A 23,013-nucleotide genomic window follows, 5' to 3' on the forward strand; every position below is an offset into this window, starting at 1 on the left:
TTTATTCTAACAAATTTAGAAATTTATCAACCATAAATATAAAAATATACTTAAAATAACAAAAATTAAAAAAAATTAAAAAAAAATTTTTGTAAAAAGAAGGCTGATCTGATTCCTTTTTTGTTCTTGCAGGAAGCTTGGCGCTGAGGTTCCTCCTTGAGGAGAGGACTGTCTTTGTTTTTTTTTTGTGTTTTGTATAGATCTGTTTTTGCATTTCTGTTTGGGTATGGGTTTGGTATGGTGTTTGGGGTTGTTGAAAGTATTTTGATGGGGTGTAGTTCGTCTGAGAGTTTTCGAAAGGGGTTCTGAGGGCTTTCGAAAAAGAGGGTTCGAGAGTTGTTGAAGGAGATTTTTTTTTTTCGAGCTTCGTGGGGAAGAAGTAGGGAGTTTTTAAGGAGCAGATGATGTTGTAGGGGTGGCTATAGGGAGTGGCAGGAGGTGGGCTATAGGGTGGCTGGTCGGGGCTGCTAGTGGTGAGTGTAGAGTGGCTGGTGCCAGGCATCAGCCGCCCTGCTTTCTATCGTTTTCTGTTTCTTTTGTTTGTTTACTTTTTTTTTGTTTTTTTTTTTTTATTAATAATTATTTTATTTTATTTTTTATTAAAATTATTATTATTATTAAAATTAAAACAATAGACCCAGACAAAATCGGTGTCTACAGCTGCCCCTCTTTGCACATTACTGAGAATCAGGAATATGGCAAAGACAAAGACAACGATTTTATCCAAATCGTGATTTTTGTTTGAAAACATAAAATGATTGGGATGATACCGCAAGTCGAAAAATAATGAATCGATCGAGATAACATCGCGAATCGAAATTATGCCCGGAGGTCTTAGGAATCATGCCCGGATGTCTTACAAAATTACCGAAGGTCTTAGAAATCATGCCCGGAGGTCTTACAAAATTGACTGGGATAAAATCGCAAGTCGAAAGATAAAGAATCGATCGGGATAACACCGCGAATTGAAATTATGTTCGGAGGTCTTACAGAATCATGCCCGGTGATCTTTCAGAATTGTCCGGAGATCTTAGAAATCATGTCCGGAGGTCTTACAGAATTGACTGGGATAACACTGCAAGTCGAAAGATAAAGAATCGATCGAGATAACACCGTGAATCAAAATTATGCTCGGAGGTCTTAGAAATCATGCCTGGAGGTTTTACAGAATTGACTGAGATAACACCACAAGTCAAAAATAAAGAATCGATCGAGACAATATCGCGAATCAAAATTATGTCCGGAGGTCGTAGAAATCATGCCCGAAGGTCTTATAGAATTGATTGGGATAACACCGCAAGTCGAAAGATAAAAAATCGATCGGGATAACACCGCGAATCGAAATTATGCCCGAAGGTCTTATAAATCTCAAAATTTTTGAATGCTTCTCATAATCAGAGGCAATGAAACTTTAAATTTTGAAAATCTTTTAAAACATGGCTTTCGTCTAATCAGAGATTTTTGAGACTCTAAAGATCTTTTCTGAGAAAGGTTTCCTCTAAACAGAGGCTTTGAAATCTTGATTGAAATTGATTCCTGTTAAACAGGGCTTTGAAATCTTGATTGAAAACGGTTCTTCTTAAACAGAGACTTTAAAACTTTAAAAACATGCCCCCTTTTTTTTTTTTAATACTTAGAAAGTTGATAAATGTAAACATGATACAAATGTTTATTCTCATCAAATGATGCTAATGGAAATGTCGATGCAAATGTCAATGCCAATGTAAGAATGCAAATGCTTGATACATTTGACTTTTTCACAATGTAAATCACAATGTCTTTTTCATGTAGATGCCCCTACAAATACCTTTTCTTAAAATACAGATGCCATGATGCAAATGTAAATTCTTCTTATGATGTGAATGCAAATATCTTATACAAGTGATGCAAATATGAATGTCTTTCTTGTGATGCAGATACCATGATGCAAATACAAAAACTCTTCTTGCCCCACTTTTTTTTTGAAAAATTTTTGTTTTTGTTTTTTTTTTGAAAAAATTTTTTGTTTAAATTTTCATTGTTTTACTTTCACCCAAAAAAATGATCTCAGTATTATGTGCAAAATGCTCAAATAATCTTGAAAATTTTTAAAAATGATCAAAAATTACCCCACATAAAGTATATTTGCAATTGAATGAAAAAATTCCTTTTATTGGTGGGCATATCTCATAGAAAGCTCGACGAGGGTTGCAAGAATTTCTTTCGGGCTTACAAAAGAGATAAATTTTTAAAACACTTTTTTTTATTAAAAACGTGATACTCCAATGTGAGTCAAAACTAGCCATTACTTTTCAAACAAGATTTGAGAAAAAAACAAGGCTATTTTTTTTTTTAAAGAAAAGTCTTTAATGGGTACTGGTATTTCAAAAGATTTTGTATCGAGACTTTTTATTTCGGATAGAACCTTGAAACTCTGAAATTCATTTTGGGCCTCAAAAAATGACTTTAGCTCTAAATTGTCCTTTTGGGATTTTCACCTTAGAGCTATATTTTTTTATCAGTGAAGAATTCAACAAGTATATACAAATTCAGGGATATTGCTCTTCAATCTAAGTATCCATATTTGATCAAAATGGGTTTTTCAAGGTGTGTAATGTAGGCCGAGGTTAAGGGTTTTGAAAAAATGGATAAATAGGTTTAAATATATTATTCAGGGTGATTAGGCCAAGGATCCTGATAAGCACTCTCTGACTTTCTTTTTTTGCCCCCTTTTTTTGAAACATTTGACTTTAATTTTAGCAACTTTACTCACTTTTTTTTTTTTTTGCCTTGAATTTTCATTTTTAAGGTATATATTTTCTCTTTTTCTTTCTTTTTTTTATTTTTTTTAATTCTAATTGAAGCTTCAGATTCTTATCTCTAAGGTTTCTTTGTTTTGCCTTAGAAATACTTAACTTTATCTTTAGCTGTTCACTTTCTTGAATCTTGAAATTTCAATCGAAGCCTTGTTTACTTTTTATCCCAGACTTTCACCTCCGAAGGGCATGTTAGATGCTTTCAATATCGGATACTTTTCTTGAAGTTAATCTTGAATGTATCCTAATTTTACCCCCTAATGTAGAAAATGATCCTTGGCTAAGGTTTATTTTGGAACAAAAAATTTAATAGGCTCAAATCGATAACAAATAGATAGTTTTTATGTACGAGAAGGATAGAGAAAGATGGTCATTCATCATTTCAAACATGATCACTTGGGTAGAAGAACAAATCATTGAATATGTCCCTTTTATTTTTTTCTTCTTTTTTTGTTTTTTTGTTTTATTTTTTATGCCCCATCTTTTTTTACTCAAGGTTCTAATGACGGTTAAGTCGTATAAGATCGATCGTATAATTCAAAAAGGCTCTTTGGGCTCTAAAATTTTTTTGGCATTTTCTTGGTGAAAGGAAGAGAAAAAGTATAAAAGTATGAAATATATTATCTTAGGCAGAAATGAATTCTTTTCTTTTTCTCAATGTGTCTTAAGACATAGAACAAAGGTTATTTAAGAAAAAGGCTCAAGTGTTTTTGTATCTATGGTCATAGCAAAATTTTGACACATATTGAATTATCAATGGGAAAATTTGAAAGAATATCTGATTTTTGAAATTCAAAACAAACTTTCAAAATTAATCTCTTTTGTTCTTTGCCTAGGAAAAGATTATCGGCCCTTTAAGGTTTGAACTCAAACTCACATTCCCTGAAAGGTTATGGTTAATGAGTCCAATTATTTAAGTGATTAGAGACATGAAAGTATTTAAAAAGGTGTGGAGGTATTTGATGAGCTTTTTCCTAATAGTAATCACCATTTCCTTTAATAATCCTTTCATCTTTATTGTAAAATAAAACTTCTTTTTCTCTTTTTTCTCTTTTTTTTTTTTTGAAAGTTACTTATGTGGGACTTTTATCCAAACAAATGCATAAAGAGAAAATTTCATGAAAAAAAATCTCAAGTATTCAATTCTTCCAAAATAAGTTAAATAACTCCTGGAGACACAATGCACATGTCTTACATACATAGTAAAAAAAAAAATCATCCTATCTTGATTTTCAAAACTTAACACCTCTATCTTCATCTCAACTTCTCATATTTGACAATTGAATGGAGTCAACAACTTCCATTATTCTATTACCTCCAGAGTCAGAATGCCATTCTTGATAAGATCTTCAACTTTTCTTTCAACTGCCTGTATTTTTCAGTTGAGTGGTCAATTGCCCCCATATGGTAATCACACTTGTCATTGGGATTATAACTCATTGCTGATGAATTTGGTGTTATTTTCAGAGGCACATGAGTAAGATATCGACCTTCTATTAGCAAAGGTAAAAGGTGAGAAATAGGGATGAATAATTTCTCTTGATCATTTCTTGATCTCTTTCGATTCTTTGTTGGTCGAGTGGTGGATTCAAATATAGGAACATGATCATGAATGACCACTTGAAGATGAGAGTTTGCTGAAAAGCTCAAATGCTGACTTGGTTGGCAAATATATGAGTTTTGAAAGATATGGCTTATGGTAGGGTGATGGGGTTGATAAGCAAGATAAGGATTGTATGGGATAAAGCTATTAGGTAGATGCTCCTTTAGTGTGACTGTTGCACCTTTTTTTTATTCTGTTTTGATGTATTTTTTTTTCAACATCTGTCGTATCTTTTAACTTAATCCTATCACTCTTAATTGCATTTTTTATAATTTCACCAGAAATCATCATGTCTAAAAAATTTTTAGAGAGATTCCCAATCATTCTTTCATAATAGGGAGTGTGCAAAGAATTGACAAATAGAATAATAATTTTTTTCTCTAACAAGGGTGGTTGTACTTGAGCTGCTATGTCTCTCTATCTATTTGCATATTTTTTGAATGTTTCAGTTGATCTTTTCTCTATGTTTTGTAAGGATAACCAATCTGGCATCATATCTTTAACATGCTTGTATTGTGCTAGAAAGGCCCTAGCTAATTCATTCCAAGAGTAAATCTTACTTCGGTCTAACTGAGCATACCATCTTACTGCAGGTCCAGTAAGACTATTTTAAAAGCAATGGATCAATAATTTATCATCATGAGTGTAGCCTGTCATCTTTTAACAGTACATGATAATGTGTATTAAAAAACATTTCATTCCATCGTACTTTTTAAAACTTGGGGCTTTGAATTTTGATGGAATAACAAGATCAGGTACTAGACTAAGTTCATTGACGCCAACATTTTCGTACACATCATGGCTTTCAATTACTTTCAGTCTCATTTTCAACAGATCATACTTATCTTTCATCACTATATCTTTTGATGGATCTGGCACCCTTTTTAATTTTTTTAATTCTTTATGATCATCCATATTAGGCACAGTAGTGAAGTCGTGAGGAGTATGCCCAAGATTGACATTTGTCTGAATTGATGGTAACTTGGCAAAATGGCCAATATAAGGTTGATGAGTTGTTGGAAGTACTTGTGACACATGGGGATCTTGAACATATGTGAACCCAGATGGATACAATGGTGTCTTGATAGCTGTTTCCTCCCTTATCCTGTGCGTCTCAACAACTTCTTTTTCTTTTGTCAATTCCACTATCATCTGTTTTAATTCTGCCAGTTGTCTGTTCACGTTTTGTTACATTTTCGTAACTATTTCACCGATCTTTCCTTGGGCCTTTTCTACTCTGTCCATTCGACTGGTACCTTTATTTTTCATGATTATGGTACTGGTTCGAGTGCTATAAGTGTACAGATTCAACTGACCTCATTTCCTAGAATAGCTATCCTTGAACCTTTTATTAATTACCAGAAGTCAGAAATGCATGGCATGAATTCTATTATATATATATAAAAAAAAATTGCTTCGAAGGTTTGACAAGTATATTTACAATTATCATTCTTTATTCTAAGCTGGCATGAAAAATAATGTATTCAAGCAAATGATGCACGATATGCAAGTCAAATTTTGTTACTTTGGTGAGGGGAAACTTGAATTCCATCCTATATTCAAAATGGGTCATCTAGATATATCCCTTCTGTCTCAAAAGTTTGGTGAAAACATACTTGCAACCATCATTCTTTCTTACACTCTTTTAGGCATGCCAATAAAATAAACAGATGCATCAATTCATAAAAAATCTAGGTTAAAAGAAGTTTTCATTCATTTTCAAAAGCATCAAGTTTACACATCATGAACCATTCTAAGACTGGGGCCAAAAAGTGCCAAACATGCTCCCACTTCCCTTTGTCTTTCCTGAAAAATAGTTGACTATGATTACTAGAGAGGATAACTCTTTGCTTAAAAAGCTTTTTATTCATCATTCTGACCAACTTTACTATTATCTGCAGCACTGCCTACCATTTCGACATGGATCAAAAAATGGTTCTCATGAATAACTAGCTTCATTTTGGCATTAAAACTCAGATATCTAGCTTTCATCAATCCTTGTACCCTATGTTTCAAAGCTATGCAATCTTTCAGAGAATGGCCCACAACACCAAAATGGTATTCACATTGAGCATTAGGGTTATACCATTTAGGGAAAGGTAGTTTACGAGGTTCAGTAGGGATAGGGGCAATGAGGTAGTTCCCTAAGAGCAGCGAGTATAACTCTGTGTAGGACATGGGTATTGGATCAATAGGAGCTTTTCCTTTAGTGTTACCAGAGTTTTTCTGTCCTATGGTTGGTTTACTTTACTGAAAAAGTGCTGGTATAATTGGTTTCGAGGTGAATTGAAAAACTCTTAGTCGAAGATCGGGTTCAAAAGGTAGTGACGGGATAGCATGCTGAACAGATGATTGTGAAATATAAGATGGTGGATATGGGTTTAGGTGTGAAATTCTTGGTGGTTGCTTGAAAATTGAGGGTTTAATCTTAGGTGCTTGGAAAAGAGGTTGAAAATGATCATAAGAAGGATTTAGGTATGGGTTAGGACTTGAGATAGTTGGTGATGGTTGTTTGAAACCAGGTGACTCCTTATTGGAAATCAAACTCTTGAGCTCAGTCATTTGCGTGGCTAGTTCACTCATTCCTCTTTTAAGTTCGCTCAAACTTCGATCACTGTTCAAATCACCCAATGCTTTAGCATACTCTGGCTGTCTGGCAGAGTGTTGGAACTAACGGGAGTCAATTGACCTTGACTTGACGGTAATGACAACGATCTTTGAAGAGGAACAAACTCAACTCCATCACTACCTCTAATCATTTCTATCAATTGAGCCATCTGTTGTTTCATCGCTCGAAGCTCAAGTCATAATTTCTCTTGATTCAACTCCAAAGCACTAATTTTTGCTTTCAATTGATCTCTCATTTTCATCACTCTGATTCCCATCAAGACAGACATTTTATTCCAGAACTTAGACCAAAAATTCTAGACTATTACCCTTATTGAATGAATATCACAAAAATAAAAACACACAAAGTATGTTTATGAATACATGAATATGAGAAAGTCACGGAATGCATATATACTTATGACAATGGATTTTTATAGGTACAAAGACCCAAATAAAAATTTTCGTTAACCATGAATGTGTATGCAAAAAATATTATGTTATAGGGATAGCGGGATATGAAATGTAACGTTTGTTCCATACGACCCTACCATTCATGAATTTATATGCATGAAATGCAATGACATATTTACATGAATGATGAGATATATTCCTATGACTAATACAACATACTTGTATAGAATGCATGAACCTATCAAGTGCATGTTACATGGAATGCAATGCTTATATTATGCCAACCTAGTGAAACTGATACTACCTTTTATGATGTATATGGGATGGGATACATGTATGATGTATGAAATGAGAAAGATGAAATAAAATATGAAATTTTTTGTTTTGAGAAGGAAAAAAAGAAAGAAATAAGGCTTGAAAATTAGTCTTTATTCGGCCAATAAACAAAAGATTTAAGAAAAATCTTTAATCTTTGAAAATGTTTTTTTGTCTTCTTTTTTTCTTTTCAATGATTGACCTAAAATAAATACCACATATTCAAATATAATGCACACAATCAAAGAATATATAAAATAAAAAAAATGAATTGAGAATTCAAAACAAACAAGTAAGAAAAATAATATAACAACCATACAACCAAATAATATAATGTATAATGTCCTAATTTTTGGTAATTTTCTAAAAAGGTGGCATGGCTCTATCCTAGGCAGGCTTCCTATGGCTCACGATATGCTGGGTTAGAATTTATATGTCTAAAGGTTCCTAGACTATTCCTCACATCATCGTCCATTATAAACTAGTAAGGTTCTCCGATCCTCGCCCATTATAGGTTATTAATGGAAAGAGTTCAATCTGAGTGGAAGTGTTTTGCTAGCAAATACGGAGGTTATCACCTCACGAGAACGTAGCTACTTCACTTCCTCTTAAAAGGGATGGAGCCTGGGTATAGAGCTCATGCATGCGAGTGAATATACAAAGTATGTGTAAAGCAATGTATTAATCAAAATAACATGAATAATCATAACCATAAAATCAAAATAAATTAATAACTATCATATAATTTATTTTATTTATTAACTCGAATGTTTTCGAAAAATAAAATAAAAGAAATTAAATTAAATATCAAATAAAATCAATTAAATCCAACCATCGTCAATAGTGCATAATTAAAATTTTGGCCTAACTCTTAAATAAGTCCCCAGCGGAGTCGCCAAGCTGTCGTAACGGTTTTGAGACCGCCAGACGTAAAACGATGATGTTTTAAAATCGAGAAAAATAAATAAAAAGTGAGAGTCACCACCAATCTTTGTTAGGGTGTGATTGACCACCCAAAAGTTTATCTTTTTAATAAACTATAAAAACGGATTTAAAGTTTATCAAAAAGATAATTTCGATATACGAAAAATCAGGTTAGGTCCAGGAGTCGGTTACCTGTGGGAAAGGATTAGCACCCCCACAATGCCCATAAATTGATACCATTTAATTACACGTTATTTTCGGTGTAGGATAAAAATGATTTTGACTTGAAATTTAATACCGATTCCCTTCGTTTTTTAAAAAAATATTTTTGCTAAAATTTTTATTTAGAAATATCGAGAAAATCTTTAAGTTAAAGAATTATCTTACAATTCTCCAACATCTAGGCAAAATTTAAAATAACTCTTTTCGCTTAAGATTTAACACAATAATCTTTAAAATGAAATAACAATCTTTATTGAAAATAATTTTTAGTGACTCTCCAACATCTAAGCAGAGTACCAAGAATTATTTCTTTTGGAATGTTATTCTTATTTTGTTTTATAATATCATAATTTTTTTTAAAAGTATTATTCTTTTTATTATAAATATTTTATTATCAAACAGAGAATTAAAGATAAAATAATGCAGACAATTATTGATAATAACATGCTAACGTATGTATACTAATGAATGTCATGAGAAATGAAATGCAATTTAATAGTTGGGTTCTTAAGTATAATGAGACCACCCCGACTCTCCAACATCTAGGCAGAGCTTAGGTGCGACTGTTTATATTTAAGATCCCAATTTTTTGGTATACTTTTTATTCATTAATTTTATTATTAATGCGAATTAAGAAATCGTGTGAAAAGACTTAATGAAGTAAGATTTCCTAAATACCCCATCATCTAGGCGGCATTCAGGAATAAATTGCTTCAAATGAAATTTTCACATGTGTTCTTAGGATTTTTAAGAGGTTTTGAGTAAGGGCTTAAGTAGAGGTTTTGAAGGTTTGGTTTTAAGGTTTAGAGGGTTTTAAGGCTTGAATTTTAGGATATGGAAGGTTTAGGGTTTTGATTTTAGAGTTTAGAGATTTTAGGGTTTGGGTTTTGGGGTTTGGGGTTTTGATTTAAAAGTTTGGATTTTAAAGATTTTAGATTTTTGAGGGTTTTGGATTTTAGGAGTTTCGGATTTTATGGGATTTTGGATTTTTTGGGGTTTTAAAAACTTAGGATTTTGAAAATTAAAAATTAGTGTTTAAGGTTTAAGTAAAACGCGAACATCTCTAAAAATCTCCATCATCTAGGCGGACTTTCGGAGCATGTTCAATTTTTTATAATTTTTGAAAACTAATTAAAAATTTCTTATGTGCTTTTTTTTTATGAAAATTTTTTCATAATTATTCCCCAACATCTAGGCGAAATTATTATTTTTTTTTAGAAAAATATTTTTATTCCTTCCAACATCTAAGCAGAAAAAATAATAATAATAGTAATAATTTTTTTTAAGCATTTTTAATATATATTTTTAATCATTTTCATTTTTATTATTATTAAAACAATGAGACAATTATTCTAACAAATTTAAAAATTTATCAAGCATAAATATAAAAATATACTTAAAATAACAAAAATAATAAAAAAACAAAAAATTAAAAAAAAAATTTTGTACATGAACCGAACCGATCAATGATCTGGTCAACGTTGGTCTGGACTGGTCTAATTGGTTTGCGGTTTGATCAGCGATTCGACGATCCGACGGTTTAGATCGGTTTACTGCGCGGTTCGTATGAACCGGTTCAAGGTTGGCTGAAACGAGTTGGCGGGTCGGTTTGTGAGGACCTCGGGTCGAATCCGGGTCCACGCGCTGATCCTCCTTGGTTAAAACGACGTCGTTTTGGGTCTTTCCCTCAACAACGTCGTTTTGAGTTTTTGCTTTACTATATATAGCTGAAGATTTTTTTTTGGTTCATTATTTTTTGTTTTCACAAAAAAAAAAAGAGAGAGAGGGAGAGAGAGCTCTGAGGGAGAGGTCCGGTCACCCGTCATCCGATTGTCGGAGCACCGCACCGACCGTCGTCTGGTCGCCGTCGGAGGTGGTCGGAGGTGGTCGAAAAATTACCAAAATGCATCGCGATGCTCCTCTCGGCCTCTTGAGTTCAGATCCGAGGTCCTTTTTAGGAGAACAAGCCCCGATCGACGTAGATCGGGATTTGAACTTTTCTGAGTTTGCTGTTTTCTTTTTTTTTTGTAAAACGAAAGCTGATCTGATTCTTTTTTTGTCTTGCAGGAAGCTTGGCGTTGAGGTTCCTCCCTGCGAGAAGGACTATGTTTGTTTTTTTTGTGTTTTGTATAGATCTATTTTTGTGTTTCTGTTTGGGTATGGGTTTGGTGTGGTGTTTGGGGTTGTTGAAAGTATTTTGAGGGGGTGTAGTTCGTCTGAGAGTTTTCAAAAGAGGTTCCGAGGGCTTTCAAAAAAAAAGATTCGAGAGTTGTTGAAGGGGATTTTTTTTTTTGAGCTTCGTGAGGAAGAAGTAGGGAGTTTTTAAGGAGCAGATGATGTTGTAGGGGTGGCTATAGGGAGTGGCAGGAGGTGGGCTGTAGGGTGGCTAGTCGGGGCTGCTAGTAGTGAGTGCAGGGTGGCTGGTGCTAGGCATCAGTCGCCCTGCTTTCTGTCGTTTTCTGTTTCTTTTATTTGTTTACTTTTTTTTTGTTTATTAATAATTAGTTTATTTTATTTTTTTATTAAAAATATTATTATTATTATTATTAAAATTAAAACAGTAAACCTGGACAAAATCGGTGTCTACAATGGTACATTTAAAACTATCTACCGTTGTCATGGAGTTGTTTACCAAATGTTTCTACGATGCACTTGGCACAACTTTTCAAACAAAAAACATATCCATTAGCGCCACATTTGAATCCAAATTGGCCTAGGTATAAATTTCCAAAATTTAAGTCCTTCCAACATTAAAAATCAAAATAATTTGTAAGGCGGTTTTGAATTTTGCTACTAGAAAATTTCTTTGAAATGAAAATGCAAAAAATTTTGGTCATATCTCCTCTTTTGTATTTGAAAACAATAAGCAAATTTTATTTATTTTGTCGAGTAATCTGTTAAAAAAATATTAATTTTTTAATTTTAATGATTAAAATTCAATTCTTAATAATAGCAAGTAAAAAAAAATCACTTTTATTGTTATGCTTATAAAAACTTTCCTCTTTTATCTTGGTAAAAGAAAAGAGTTTACTATAAACCAATTTTTTCTTCTTCCATTTTTTGTTGTATAACTTAGAATATGATTCTTTGAATCAATGCTCTTCAGTCATTCAAAAAAGAAAAAAAAAAAGCTAAATGATTAAAATTGTCTAGTCAACAAAGTACATATGGTAATTTTAATCGGTTTTAAACATGTGATTTATTTTTATTGATGAATTCAAAGAAAATGATGTTTTTCTCCCCTTTCCCATTATAAACAATTGGAATTAACCTTTGGTAGAAAAATTTTGTTGTCAAAATTTTAATTGTTTTGAATATATTTATTATTACTTTAGTATAAAAATAATAAAAATAAATAAACAAAAAATTGAAATATATATAGTATTTCATTTTTCATATTGTATATGTTATTAGCATTGTATTTTATTAATAATTTGATCAAATGTATGATTTTTTAATTATATAAATTATAATTTTTTAAAAAATATTTAAAATAAAAAAAAATAAAAGTAGCTTTTATTTTATTTCTTTTAATATTTATATTTATCATTACTATTATATTTTAATTTCTAATTTATTTTATTATAAATAATAAATAATAAAAACTAAAAATTCATAAAAAAAACACCTAATTACAAACTCACACCATATAAATCATAAAAACTCAAAACTTATAAAATCTACTTCATATCATTTCATATCGTGTTATAGTGTCATATTTAAAACTATCAAGTCTAATCTCAAGAATATTTAAGAAATCCATTTGTTCCCTTGAATAGATTATGTCATTGAATTAATTTAATATTTTAAGAAAATTTTATTTATTTTTATTTTATCTACTCTATTTTTTACTAAATATTTTATTAGAAAAGTAAATAAAATTTTTTATTAGAATATTTTCAAAATCTTTTAAACACTGTTGGTAAAATTTTAGGAAAAAGTTTCTCTTTGGAATGTCTAGGAAACCACATTTGTAATTTTTAGAAAAATTTTATCATTGAAAGAATGTTCGTTTTTTTTTTTACAAAATTTTATAAAATTTACATGATACAAATAAATGAATGTAATTATAAAAAATTGCAAATTTATTTATCTAACCCATATCTTTAGTTTGTTTATGTTGTCAAATGATTAAAATATAACTTTAAAATAAAAATTAAAATATACATGTAAATAAAATAAATAAACAAATTAATAAGCAAATTAATAAATAACAAAATATAAAATAAACAAAACTAAAAAAACGAAAAGTAAAGCAAAAAATCAAAATAAAAAATTACCAAAGAAAAAAATAAAGCAAAAAAATTGATTGACATGTGACAATCAATATAACAATCAATGTGCAACTGAATTAATGAGTTAGACTTAAATTAAGAGTTGTTTTCGTTGAAAATAAGTTTAATATATACATACATATAATAATTATTAAATTAATCATACAATGTTTATAATGTATTTCAAAATAAAATATTTTCATGGATCGAGTTGCTTAACGAACTTGTAGATTTGGTCTAACTCAAATCGAGTTATTAATAAAAATTTCCCAAGCCCAATTACGGTGTCATATGGAAGAGGGAAATGTGTTTGTTTATTCTAAGGTTAAGTTGAAAAAATTATATGCACTTATAATGAGATTTTTTTAATTTAATAAATAGATTTATATAATTAAGACACGTTTAGTTTAATTTTTTATAATAATTAGAACATCATTATTTAAATGAGTGCATAGCAATCATCTAAGGCAATCAACGACGTTGAAAACCTTGAGCATATATATGACAAAATTATCATTATTCTCTCTGACTATATTTCTTTTTTTTTTTTTTGTTATTATGGATATACTTAAAATCTCAATCTCATTGGTTGTTTACAATAAAACAATTTTTTTTGTCAAATGAAAACTAAAAAAAAAAGGGACAATTGTCCGTTAGTCAGATTAGGTGGCCACTGGTAACTTTCTTCGCAGTATAATTCCTAGTCAACGAATTGGACATTTTCTAACGACAGTTCACATAACCGGGCACCGCCTAAATGATGCATCCGGAATTGCATCGCATATATTCTTTCATTATCATTTGCGATCTGAAAGTTGAAAATTGGGTTTGATTTTAACGTGTACGCTACAAATTCTTTGAAAAAATTAGAGAAATTTGAAAAGCTTTTTTATCTAAACATATATGTGTAGCCCTCGCATTATAGTCAAAGATTGAATCGCCATGAACGACGTCACGTCGAATATTTATTTATTTGCTTGATCAAAGTCTGGATCACCTTCATTTTAGTAGGAAAAAACAGAAGAAAACAAATTAAGTCGAGTCGCTCCTCAATTTCATCCAGGGGTTCACATATTTTGTGGAATATTTATAAATACGGATTCTCTCAATATACTTTAGACGCACAAAATCAACATAAGAAATGAAGTCTCCTCACTTTTCACTGTTAACGCCACTGCTTTTTGCTTCTCTCTTCTCCTTGTCATGGGCAAATTCGGCTCATGAGGATTTTCTTCATTGCCTTTCCCTTCGTTCAAATGACCCTACTATTTCTAAAGTAATCTACACACGAAATAATTCTTCATTTTCCTCTGTTTTGGATTCTACTATCCGAAATCTTAGGTTCTCCACACCAGATACACCCAAACCTTTGGTCATTGTAACACCACTAAATACATCCCATATTGTAGCAACAATTTATTGTTCAAGAAAACATGGGCTCCAAACTAGAACTAGAAGTGGTGGGCATGATTTTGAAGGTATTTCTTATGTTTCTGCAGTTCCATTTGTCATCATTGACTTGATTAATTTTCGATCAGTCGATGTTGATGTTGAAAATAGAGTTGCATGGGTTCAATCTGGTGCAATTCTTGGTGAACTTTATTACAGGATTGCTGAAAAAAGTACAACTCTTGCCTTTCCAGCGGGTACTTGCCACACTGTGGGTACGGGTGGATATTTTAGCGGAGGAGGATATGGCTTATTGTTTCGAAAATACGGTCTTGCTGCTGATAACATAGTTGATGCTCAACTCATTGATGTAAATGGAAGAATTCTTTATAGAAAATCCATGGGGGAAGATTTGTTTTGGGCAATTCGAGGAGGTGGAGGTGGTAGCTTCGGAATTGTCCTCTCATGGAAACTAAAGTTGGTTCCTATTCCGACAACTGTGACTGCATTTTCAGTTAGCAAGACCTTTGAACAAAATGCAATCAAACTTATTCATCGTTGGCAGTATGTTGCACCAGAGCTTCCTTATGGAATATACTCATCTGTTGCTCTAAACAGGGTGAATTCTAGTCAAGATGGGAAGAAAACAGTTGTAGCTTCATTTAGTTCATTATTTCTTGGTGGCATTGATGAGTTTGTTCAGTTAATGCAAGAGAGATTTCCTGAGCTGGGACTAGTTAAGGAAGATTGCATTGAGATGAGTTGGATTGAATCTATTCTTTACTTTGGCCAAATACGAAATCAATCGTTGGAGATTTTGCTTGATAGGAATTTTCAGAGTCCTCTTACCAGGCCATCCTACAAAGCAAAATCTGACTATGTAAAGGAACCCATACCTGAAATTGGACTGAGAGGTTTATGGTCAAGAGTTTCTGAGGAAGAAGCAGAATCTGGTTATATTCGTTTTTTTGCTTATGGGGGGATAATGGATGAGATTCCAGAGAGTGCAACTCCATTTCCACATAGAGCTGGCAATTTGTACAAAATCTTATATAATGTGGGTTGGCAAGAAGAAGACAACATAAACTCTGAAAGGTACATAAGATGGATCAGAAGGCTTTACAGTTACATGAGTTCTTTTGTTTCAAAATCTCCACGAGAGGCATACATTAATTATAGAGATCTTGACATTGGAACGAACAACAATAAAGCTAATACTAGTTATGCGCAAGCAAGTATCTGGGGTCGTAAATATTTCAAGAACAACTTTGATAGATTGGTGCATGTGAAGACGATGATTGATCCTGAAAATTTCTTCAGACACGAACAAAGCATCCCTCCTCTCATTTCTTCAAGAAATAAAAAAACTCATTAGCATAAAGCTTTTTAGAAAAATAATAAAGAGTTGCTGACTTCTTTCTTAGCATTTCTGGCACAATGGTGGAATGCCCAGTCTAATAAATTATATATATACCAATAAGATCGAGTAGGTTTTGTCTGTAGTATAGATTTTAGCATTTCTTTCTCCAAATTTCTATTTTATGCTATAAAGTTCGACTTAATGCAATTATTTACATGTTTTACTTTATGAATTTCGCTTATATTTACTCGAACGAATACATAATAAAATCTTCAATACCATCCATCCAATTCAATAAAGTTGCTCAATTTAAAAATTTGATGCATAGTTTTAAGATAATTAAGCTTGGGCATAAATGATGATGTAGGGCTTAATTGCGGTATTAAGCTATATAATTTTTGGTTTAACTTGTGATTTTAGAAATAATTGGATCATTTAATTTTATTTTCAGGGTTAGTCTAGACTTTTAACTAATTGTAAATGGAGTATTTAAGAAGATAACAAATGTTTTTGGACTAACTGAGTTTTTTAGTCATGATTTTGGGATTACTTTTGACCTTTAACTAACTATGAATTTGACCTAGAGAAAAAGAGAAGGACAAAACAAGGAAAAGAAAAAAAAGATTAAAGGGAAAAAAAAAGCAGTTGCAAGAAGAAAGAAGGCTCTGCCATGGGGAGAAAAGAAAGAGAAAACAGGAATAAAGATTATAAGAATAACTTCAACAGATTGGTACATATAAAGACCGTGAATGATCATAAGAATTTCTTAAAAAATGAACAAAGTTTCCCTCCTCTTTCGTCCTCATGGAAGAAGTAAGGTGATTAGACTTGAGAGTTCAGATTTTTGTTAAACATGAATAAAGATTTCAATGAAAAGTATATTGCAAAATATTAGTGTTGTTTCGTTACTATTTCTGTCAGTATGGGTTTGGTGTAGTTTTTATTCATCATATTTTGGCTTAAACTTTGATCACCAGAGTGGGTTGCGTGGAAGGCAGGGGTACAATAATCAGCAAATAAATTAAAATTTAATATATTCAGGCTACAGGCTCTGATGCATTTGATATTTTGAATTCCCTCTATCAAACAGCTTGAAGCAAGCTAAGGGATAATTGATGATTGTCCTTTCCAATCAACTAATCATAGAATAACCACTACCTCAGAATTCAATTACCACAGTGAAATTGGCCATTGATAATACTTTTTTCTAATAGGGCTACATTTAAAACTTCATAATCTCCAAAGGCCTAAGATCTCTGCCTAATTCCCTGACCGAAGCTTTCCCAGGTTTTCATGAGGAAGAGACACCTATGAATGTCATAACTGGAAAAAAAAGTTGCTCGTAGGACAGAACCAATCAAATATGTTTGCTAAGCTTTTTATCAGACTCAGAATTGTTGATGATAGCATGAATTTCAGTAGCTTTAGGAACATTGGTATTTATTACTACCGTTATCAATGTTAAGTTAACAACTACTATAACTGTTTTTCACTTTTTCCCCTTAAGAAGAAATATAATATTAGGGATTAAGAATTTGAGATGTCTAATGAAGAGTAGAGTTTGATGGTAGGGCATATTTTACTCGGGCGCCGCCTGTGGAAACTCCAAATATGACCTAATTTGTTAGAGTTTTGTATCTTCTACCTAGGATAATTTTGTTCAAGTATAAACATAAAAACAATGCAGAGATCAAGATCAAGATAATAGACTTGGTATCAAAACCTACTCCCAGAATATCTGCACATGAAACAGAAACTGGTGAGTGGGGAAAGACTTCTGAGATATGTTTATGGATGGTAAGAGAGCTGAGATATCATTCAAATACAGAGTTCCATTACCATAAATACCCAGAACTAAAGAACAGACAAATTAGCTTATTAAAATTTTATAACAACAAAATTATTAACTTGATATAATATTGAATATCTGTTGACAGCTTAGTATGCATTCACGGATGCTATAACTGCTGAGTTGGCCTACACTGATATATTGATAATTTATCAAGTATGATAGATTTTTTCTATGATCATTGATGGATGTTATGTTATAACTACTAAGTTGGACTCCACAACTATGCATGAAAGCAAGTAATCTTAATTGACTGTTTTAAGCTACAGACTAATATGGTCATACCTTCAGTTGATTTATTCTTTTTGGAAATAAAACAGAAAACAACCAGGGGCATGTAATAAAAAACCAACAACAACAACAATAACAGACTTAAGAACTGAAGCTCCCAGCCATTGCCAAAAACCAAATCCTTTTTCTTTTTTTTTTTCTTTTTTAATTTTTAATTTTCAGACATAAGCATACAAGCGCAGAAAAGGTTGGAGGTCCAGACAGAGTACATACCTAGCAGACTTTTTACTCAAGATTGGTATGACGAGCTCGGATAGCCTCAGGACTCTCTCCCAAAACCTCACCCAATTTGTAGACCACCATCTCAAACAACACAAACATGGCCCCCTCGTAAACACTCCCCATAGGTAGCAACGTTCTAGATTTCTCCTCACCACGATCCTCCTTATCATCAGCCATTGTTTGTGCTGGTACATACGCCACTACATTTGCATGCTTCACGCTGTATCCAGTCTCAGGTTGGGCATTTAGCAGCAAAACTCTACCACCGTGGGATCTTGCCACCGAGCATATGGCATCAACGGTGGAGAATCCTCCAGGGCCAGCTGAGGCTATGAGAAGGTCTTTGGAAGTAATCGGAGGAGTGGTCATGTCGAAGACAAAGTGAGCAGAGAGGCCCAGATGAGCCAGGCGCATGCACAGAGCCTTTAGCATTAGACCTTCTCGGCCTACTCCATAGAGAAAGACGCGACCCTTTTGGGACGCTATGGAGGTCAACTCTGCTACCATGAGGTCTAAGGCTGGTGGGTGGGTAATGGGTTTGGAGAAGATGGAGGCTATATGGTTGCATATTTGGGAGGCTAGGATTGCCATTGAAGCGTTATCGGTGTCCATGGTGGCAGAGTTTCTGGGTTATGTGCTGGGTCGTTGAACCGTCTATTATATCCTCCCTAAAAGACAAAGAACAAGTGGATAACAGATGTGTACTACGGATAAGCGTGCAGTTACTAAGATTTGAGAGACAGCAAGCACTATTAACAGTGCCTAATTTTGTTACACTAACATGAAATTTTCTTTCTCAAATATGGCAATGAATCTCTAATTCATTCAAAAATCCACCAGTAAAAGATGAGCTTAATTTTCCCACGTTGATTTGGCGCCGTCTCAATTGAATCTTGCGCCTTTGTCAACAAAAAAAAAAAAACCTTTTGAATCTTGTGTTCAGATAAAATCGCAAGAAAAAAAAAATCCGTGTGGCAAACCATGAAAGAGATAACTCGCCCTTCATCAGCAAATGGCAATTTCCTAAATCAAGCGGTTTTTGAAGCCCAAGCAAGGTGTTTAAGAGTTAAGATATACATCAATGAAGCATATGAATCAGGGTGCACATCAACGTCTCAAAACCTTGCCATTTTGCTTATTTGTCAAAGATCAAAAGTTTGGTGCGCAAGTCCTCATACAAACATGCCAAATGAGGGAAAATTATGTACAAGTTTAACTCAAATATGGAGAAATACAGAACCTAAAGGTTTTTTTTCTTTTTTTTTTTTTGCACCAAAATACCATAAAACTACCAGAAAAAGGATGTCAAAACAGTCAGCTTTAGGTCTCAGACTGGCCGGATGACTTTAAGATCCATTAGCCGGACTTGCAGAAGATTTTTGAGGCAGAGTTGCAGGACCTTCCCGTATTTCTATGTCTTTGACACCAGAGCTTAATGATGAAGATGAATCTCCCTCCACTTCATCATCTCCATCCTCAAGGAAAGAGCCCTTACGTCGCAGTTCCTTTACCTTCAAAAACTCATCATAGTGTGCCTTTCTTTGTTCCTTAAAACTCATACCACTTCGACCTGTTTCAGAATATGACAAAAGTGGAACAGACTAAACCCATCACCCACAGATTGAACACAAGACAGAAAACTATCAACAAGTGATGAACTAAAAGAGGTACCATAGATTGGGATGGTGGAGGGTAATGAGAGGTGTTGAACCTTATCACTTTTCTGGAACTAGGTAATGCATGATTTGTAAGACATGTCATTTACTTCTGTTTACTTTCTCAATATTTGAAAAGGTATAAGAGTAAACCATGAGAATCATACAGATGATTGGAACCCATCATAAAATGGCACAAGGAAATGATGGAAATTTTCAAGCTATAAGTTAAAGCAGAGTTTAGAAGCTTTTAATGATAACGTTCAACATCATGAATCTACACAACAGCAGGTCAATCCTGACTATTTCAACAATCAACTTCCCACCCTTCCTTCCAAAAGAAAAAACTCTTCTCGAGATGACAAAGTTCACTAGGAAAAACAAGAAAGGGTATAACCATCAAAAGCTGTCTACTAGAGCAGAACTTATACCATTCATACTGTCAAGGATTTTTTCTCACTTTTAATCTCTTTGAAGATAAAGCAGTCATTAGAGATGCTTACCAACTTAAAGTAAAACATTTTTAAATATGCTAAGGGAAAAGGACAACTTAAAAGCAATGGTCAACAAACCTTCTTCTTCATGATCCATAGGATCAGCTTCATCCTCAGAAGATGACCAGCCACCAGATTGCCCAGTTTTTCTACTTGAGGAAGCCACATCCTTCAAAGCAGAGCATAATTCATCTGCATCCATAGCATCACCGATACAATCGTTGAAACTACGTCCTATGGGAGACAAAGACCCTACAACCAAGATCCAGATTATAAGGTGAGAAATGTAACCCAATTTTTAGAAAAAAGCTCTAACCAAAAGCAGAAATAAAGTGAAAACAAAACTAGATCAACACCGTTTTCTAACATTTACACATGTACCCACACATAAAATAATAGGCTTATGCAGAAGGAAAAACACCATGTGAACGAGAATACCATCATCATCAATCATGGGGTGGTATGGCGTCTTGGGTTCAGTTATTTTCTGCCTTATGGGTTTATTTGCTTCAATTTCCTCCAGATTTTCCTCGTTCCATCTTACACGCCTACTGTTACCCCAACAAAGAACTATCAGATCCAAAAAACAACTAAGAAAAATGTAACTGAAAAAAACTATAATTCTTTCTTTAATAGCAAACCGTATTAAAATAAAAATCGAAGCATAAAAACAAGCAAGTATAATGCAAAATGGAAATATACTACAAAAACAGCTAATACTGGACTACTTGAGTCAAGAAACTGGATTTGAACTCCAGCCATAGCCAAATCAAGGCAGTGATACAAGGCTGACTTCTAGATGAGTTTACTATATCCTTCCTCATTAAAGTGATACATCAACGTAATGCATTGTCACTTGGCACGACAAATAAATAACTAAAATGGGCACATTTACCCCATTTTTACCAGTGCAATCGGCTCACCTTCAGTTATATCAAAACATTAACTGATATGTTTGAGAGCCTTTTCTAAATGACAAAAATACCTTATGAATATTAAGTAATTCGAAAAATCCATTCTCTGTTAAAATGAACAATCTGCATGGTCAATATATTAAAGAAAGCCATATCTAGAACTGCTTAGATTAAACCTAAATAGGGAAAATACAGGCTAAGAATTGAAGTTGAAAAGTTGAGGTTGTTTAGCGTCAAAAATAGCAATAACTTCTTATTACATGCTATAAAGAATAATGATAAAAACAAATTTTAATACTACAAGTTAACCACAAATCAACCCTACATCCCATCCCGTCCCATCTCCTTCCAAAAGGGCAAAACAGGAAAGTAAGAAAAGAATATGGAAGATATTTGGAATTACGTCATCTGGAAAACTCCCACGTGCTAACAGCAAGCTTCAAATAGTCCTGGTCCACTGAAACATTATCATAATCACTAATCAAAACTTTAATATATGGAAAATGAAACATCTAAATTATTATGCAGATAATACAGAGTGATACTACTGATTCATGCTATAATCAGGCTTGTCTTGGCTGTTATTTTATGTAAAGCATAAGAGTGGCAAGGAAAGAATCAAACCTGAATGAGTTGAAAGGCAAACAATGTTTCAAGTTGATAACATTACAAATTGAGAAATTAGGTACTAGAAAGACCAGAAGTTACAACACCAAATTGTGTCAAAAGCCCTAGCTACTCAAACTCCAGAAAAAAACTATGCAAAACCCAATAACAGAAAATGCTAATAGTGGCCATGAGAGGAAGAAATTACACAGAATTATCCCGAAATAAACTAAAAAAAAATTCCCAGCTGCTTCATCATGAGAATTCCTGGCAGCAAAAATCTCATTATGCTAGGGCTACATGCATCAGCAACTCTAACTAGCTATACAGAGTCAACAGAGATTCTCGATTCCCAACTGTAAACCCCAATAAGTCCAACAATTTCAGGTTTACTGCTAGTAGAATCCAAAATAATAATAATAAAAAAAGGACATACAGAATTCATCTACATGCAAAATGGACCATGCCTAAAACAGTGAACGACTGTACGAGTTAATGGCAAAAGATAATGAAACCGAAAGTGTACGCATAGATTATACAGCTAAGAAACTGCAAATCCCTAATTACAAAAAAGTTATAGTAATAAAGTACAACTACATGCAAGTAATTAAACCTAGAATCAGAAGGACAATGAAGCAAAGGGCGAAATTGCAGAATAAGAAGGAAACAGTAATCCGTTGAATGAACTATATAGAAATAACTAATCCAATCCATCAATTCAATACAAGGATCCGCCTATGAAGCTCAGTTTGGTCGTCGAGAAAACGCAAGAACAAATAGAAGAAAAGTTTGAAACGGCCAAATTAACTCCAATAATAATTAATAATCCAAAAATAAAAGATTTCCATTTCTTTCTCTTTTCAATGAATTTCAAATACATGGGGGAAAAAAAAGGAAATCGGGAGAGAAATTTGTACCTTTCGATCGCTCCTCGTGTCGACCAAATTTCCACGAAAATGTTTTTAGGGGCTTTTATTTTACTCATTTCTTGACCTTCTATTATTTATTTTTCTCAATTCTACCCTTCGCAATTTCCAATTACCGGTTGAATCCGGATGCAATGGAGTTACGACCACCTT

At 32.9% G+C, this 23,013-nt stretch overlaps 2 protein-coding genes and 1 pseudogene across 3 annotated transcripts; 1 reads left to right on the top strand and 2 right to left on the bottom strand.

Annotated features, from left to right (window-relative positions):
• Positions 1-14,193: 14,193 nt before the first annotated feature.
• On the top strand, positions 14,194-16,131 carry LOC111289391 (tetrahydroberberine oxidase pseudogene; annotated as a pseudogene). The gene has a single exon (XR_016346442.1). The product of XR_016346442.1 is annotated as a tetrahydroberberine oxidase pseudogene (transcript).
• LOC111289393 (Sugar isomerase (SIS) family protein) lies at positions 15,621-19,223 on the bottom strand. Its single transcript, XM_022880396.2, has 2 exons — positions 18,257-19,223; positions 15,621-15,892 (listed from the first exon to the last, which is right to left on the bottom strand). Exon 1 carries the CDS (start codon positions 18,875-18,877, stop codon positions 18,269-18,271), a length of 609 nt encoding a protein of 202 aa, XP_022736131.2. The 5' UTR covers positions 18,878-19,223; the 3' UTR covers positions 15,621-15,892; positions 18,257-18,268.
• A 155-nt stretch (positions 19,224-19,378) lies between these two features.
• Positions 19,379-22,951, bottom strand: LOC111289394 (protein phosphatase inhibitor 2-like). Its single transcript, XM_022880398.2, has 5 exons — positions 22,852-22,951; positions 21,732-21,785; positions 20,853-20,965; positions 20,493-20,666; positions 19,379-19,835 (listed from the first exon to the last, which is right to left on the bottom strand). Exons 2-5 carry the CDS (start codon positions 21,734-21,736, stop codon positions 19,612-19,614), a joined length of 516 nt encoding a protein of 171 aa, XP_022736133.1. The 5' UTR covers positions 21,737-21,785; positions 22,852-22,951; the 3' UTR covers positions 19,379-19,611.
• Between the last annotated feature and the right edge of the window lie 62 nt (positions 22,952-23,013).

The sequence above is a fragment of the Durio zibethinus genome, chromosome 11 (assembly GCF_047325235.1).
Source record: "Durio zibethinus cultivar Kanyao isolate XHJ-2024 chromosome 11, ASM4732523v1, whole genome shotgun sequence".
Classification (NCBI taxonomy): domain Eukaryota; kingdom Viridiplantae; phylum Streptophyta; class Magnoliopsida; order Malvales; family Malvaceae; genus Durio; species Durio zibethinus.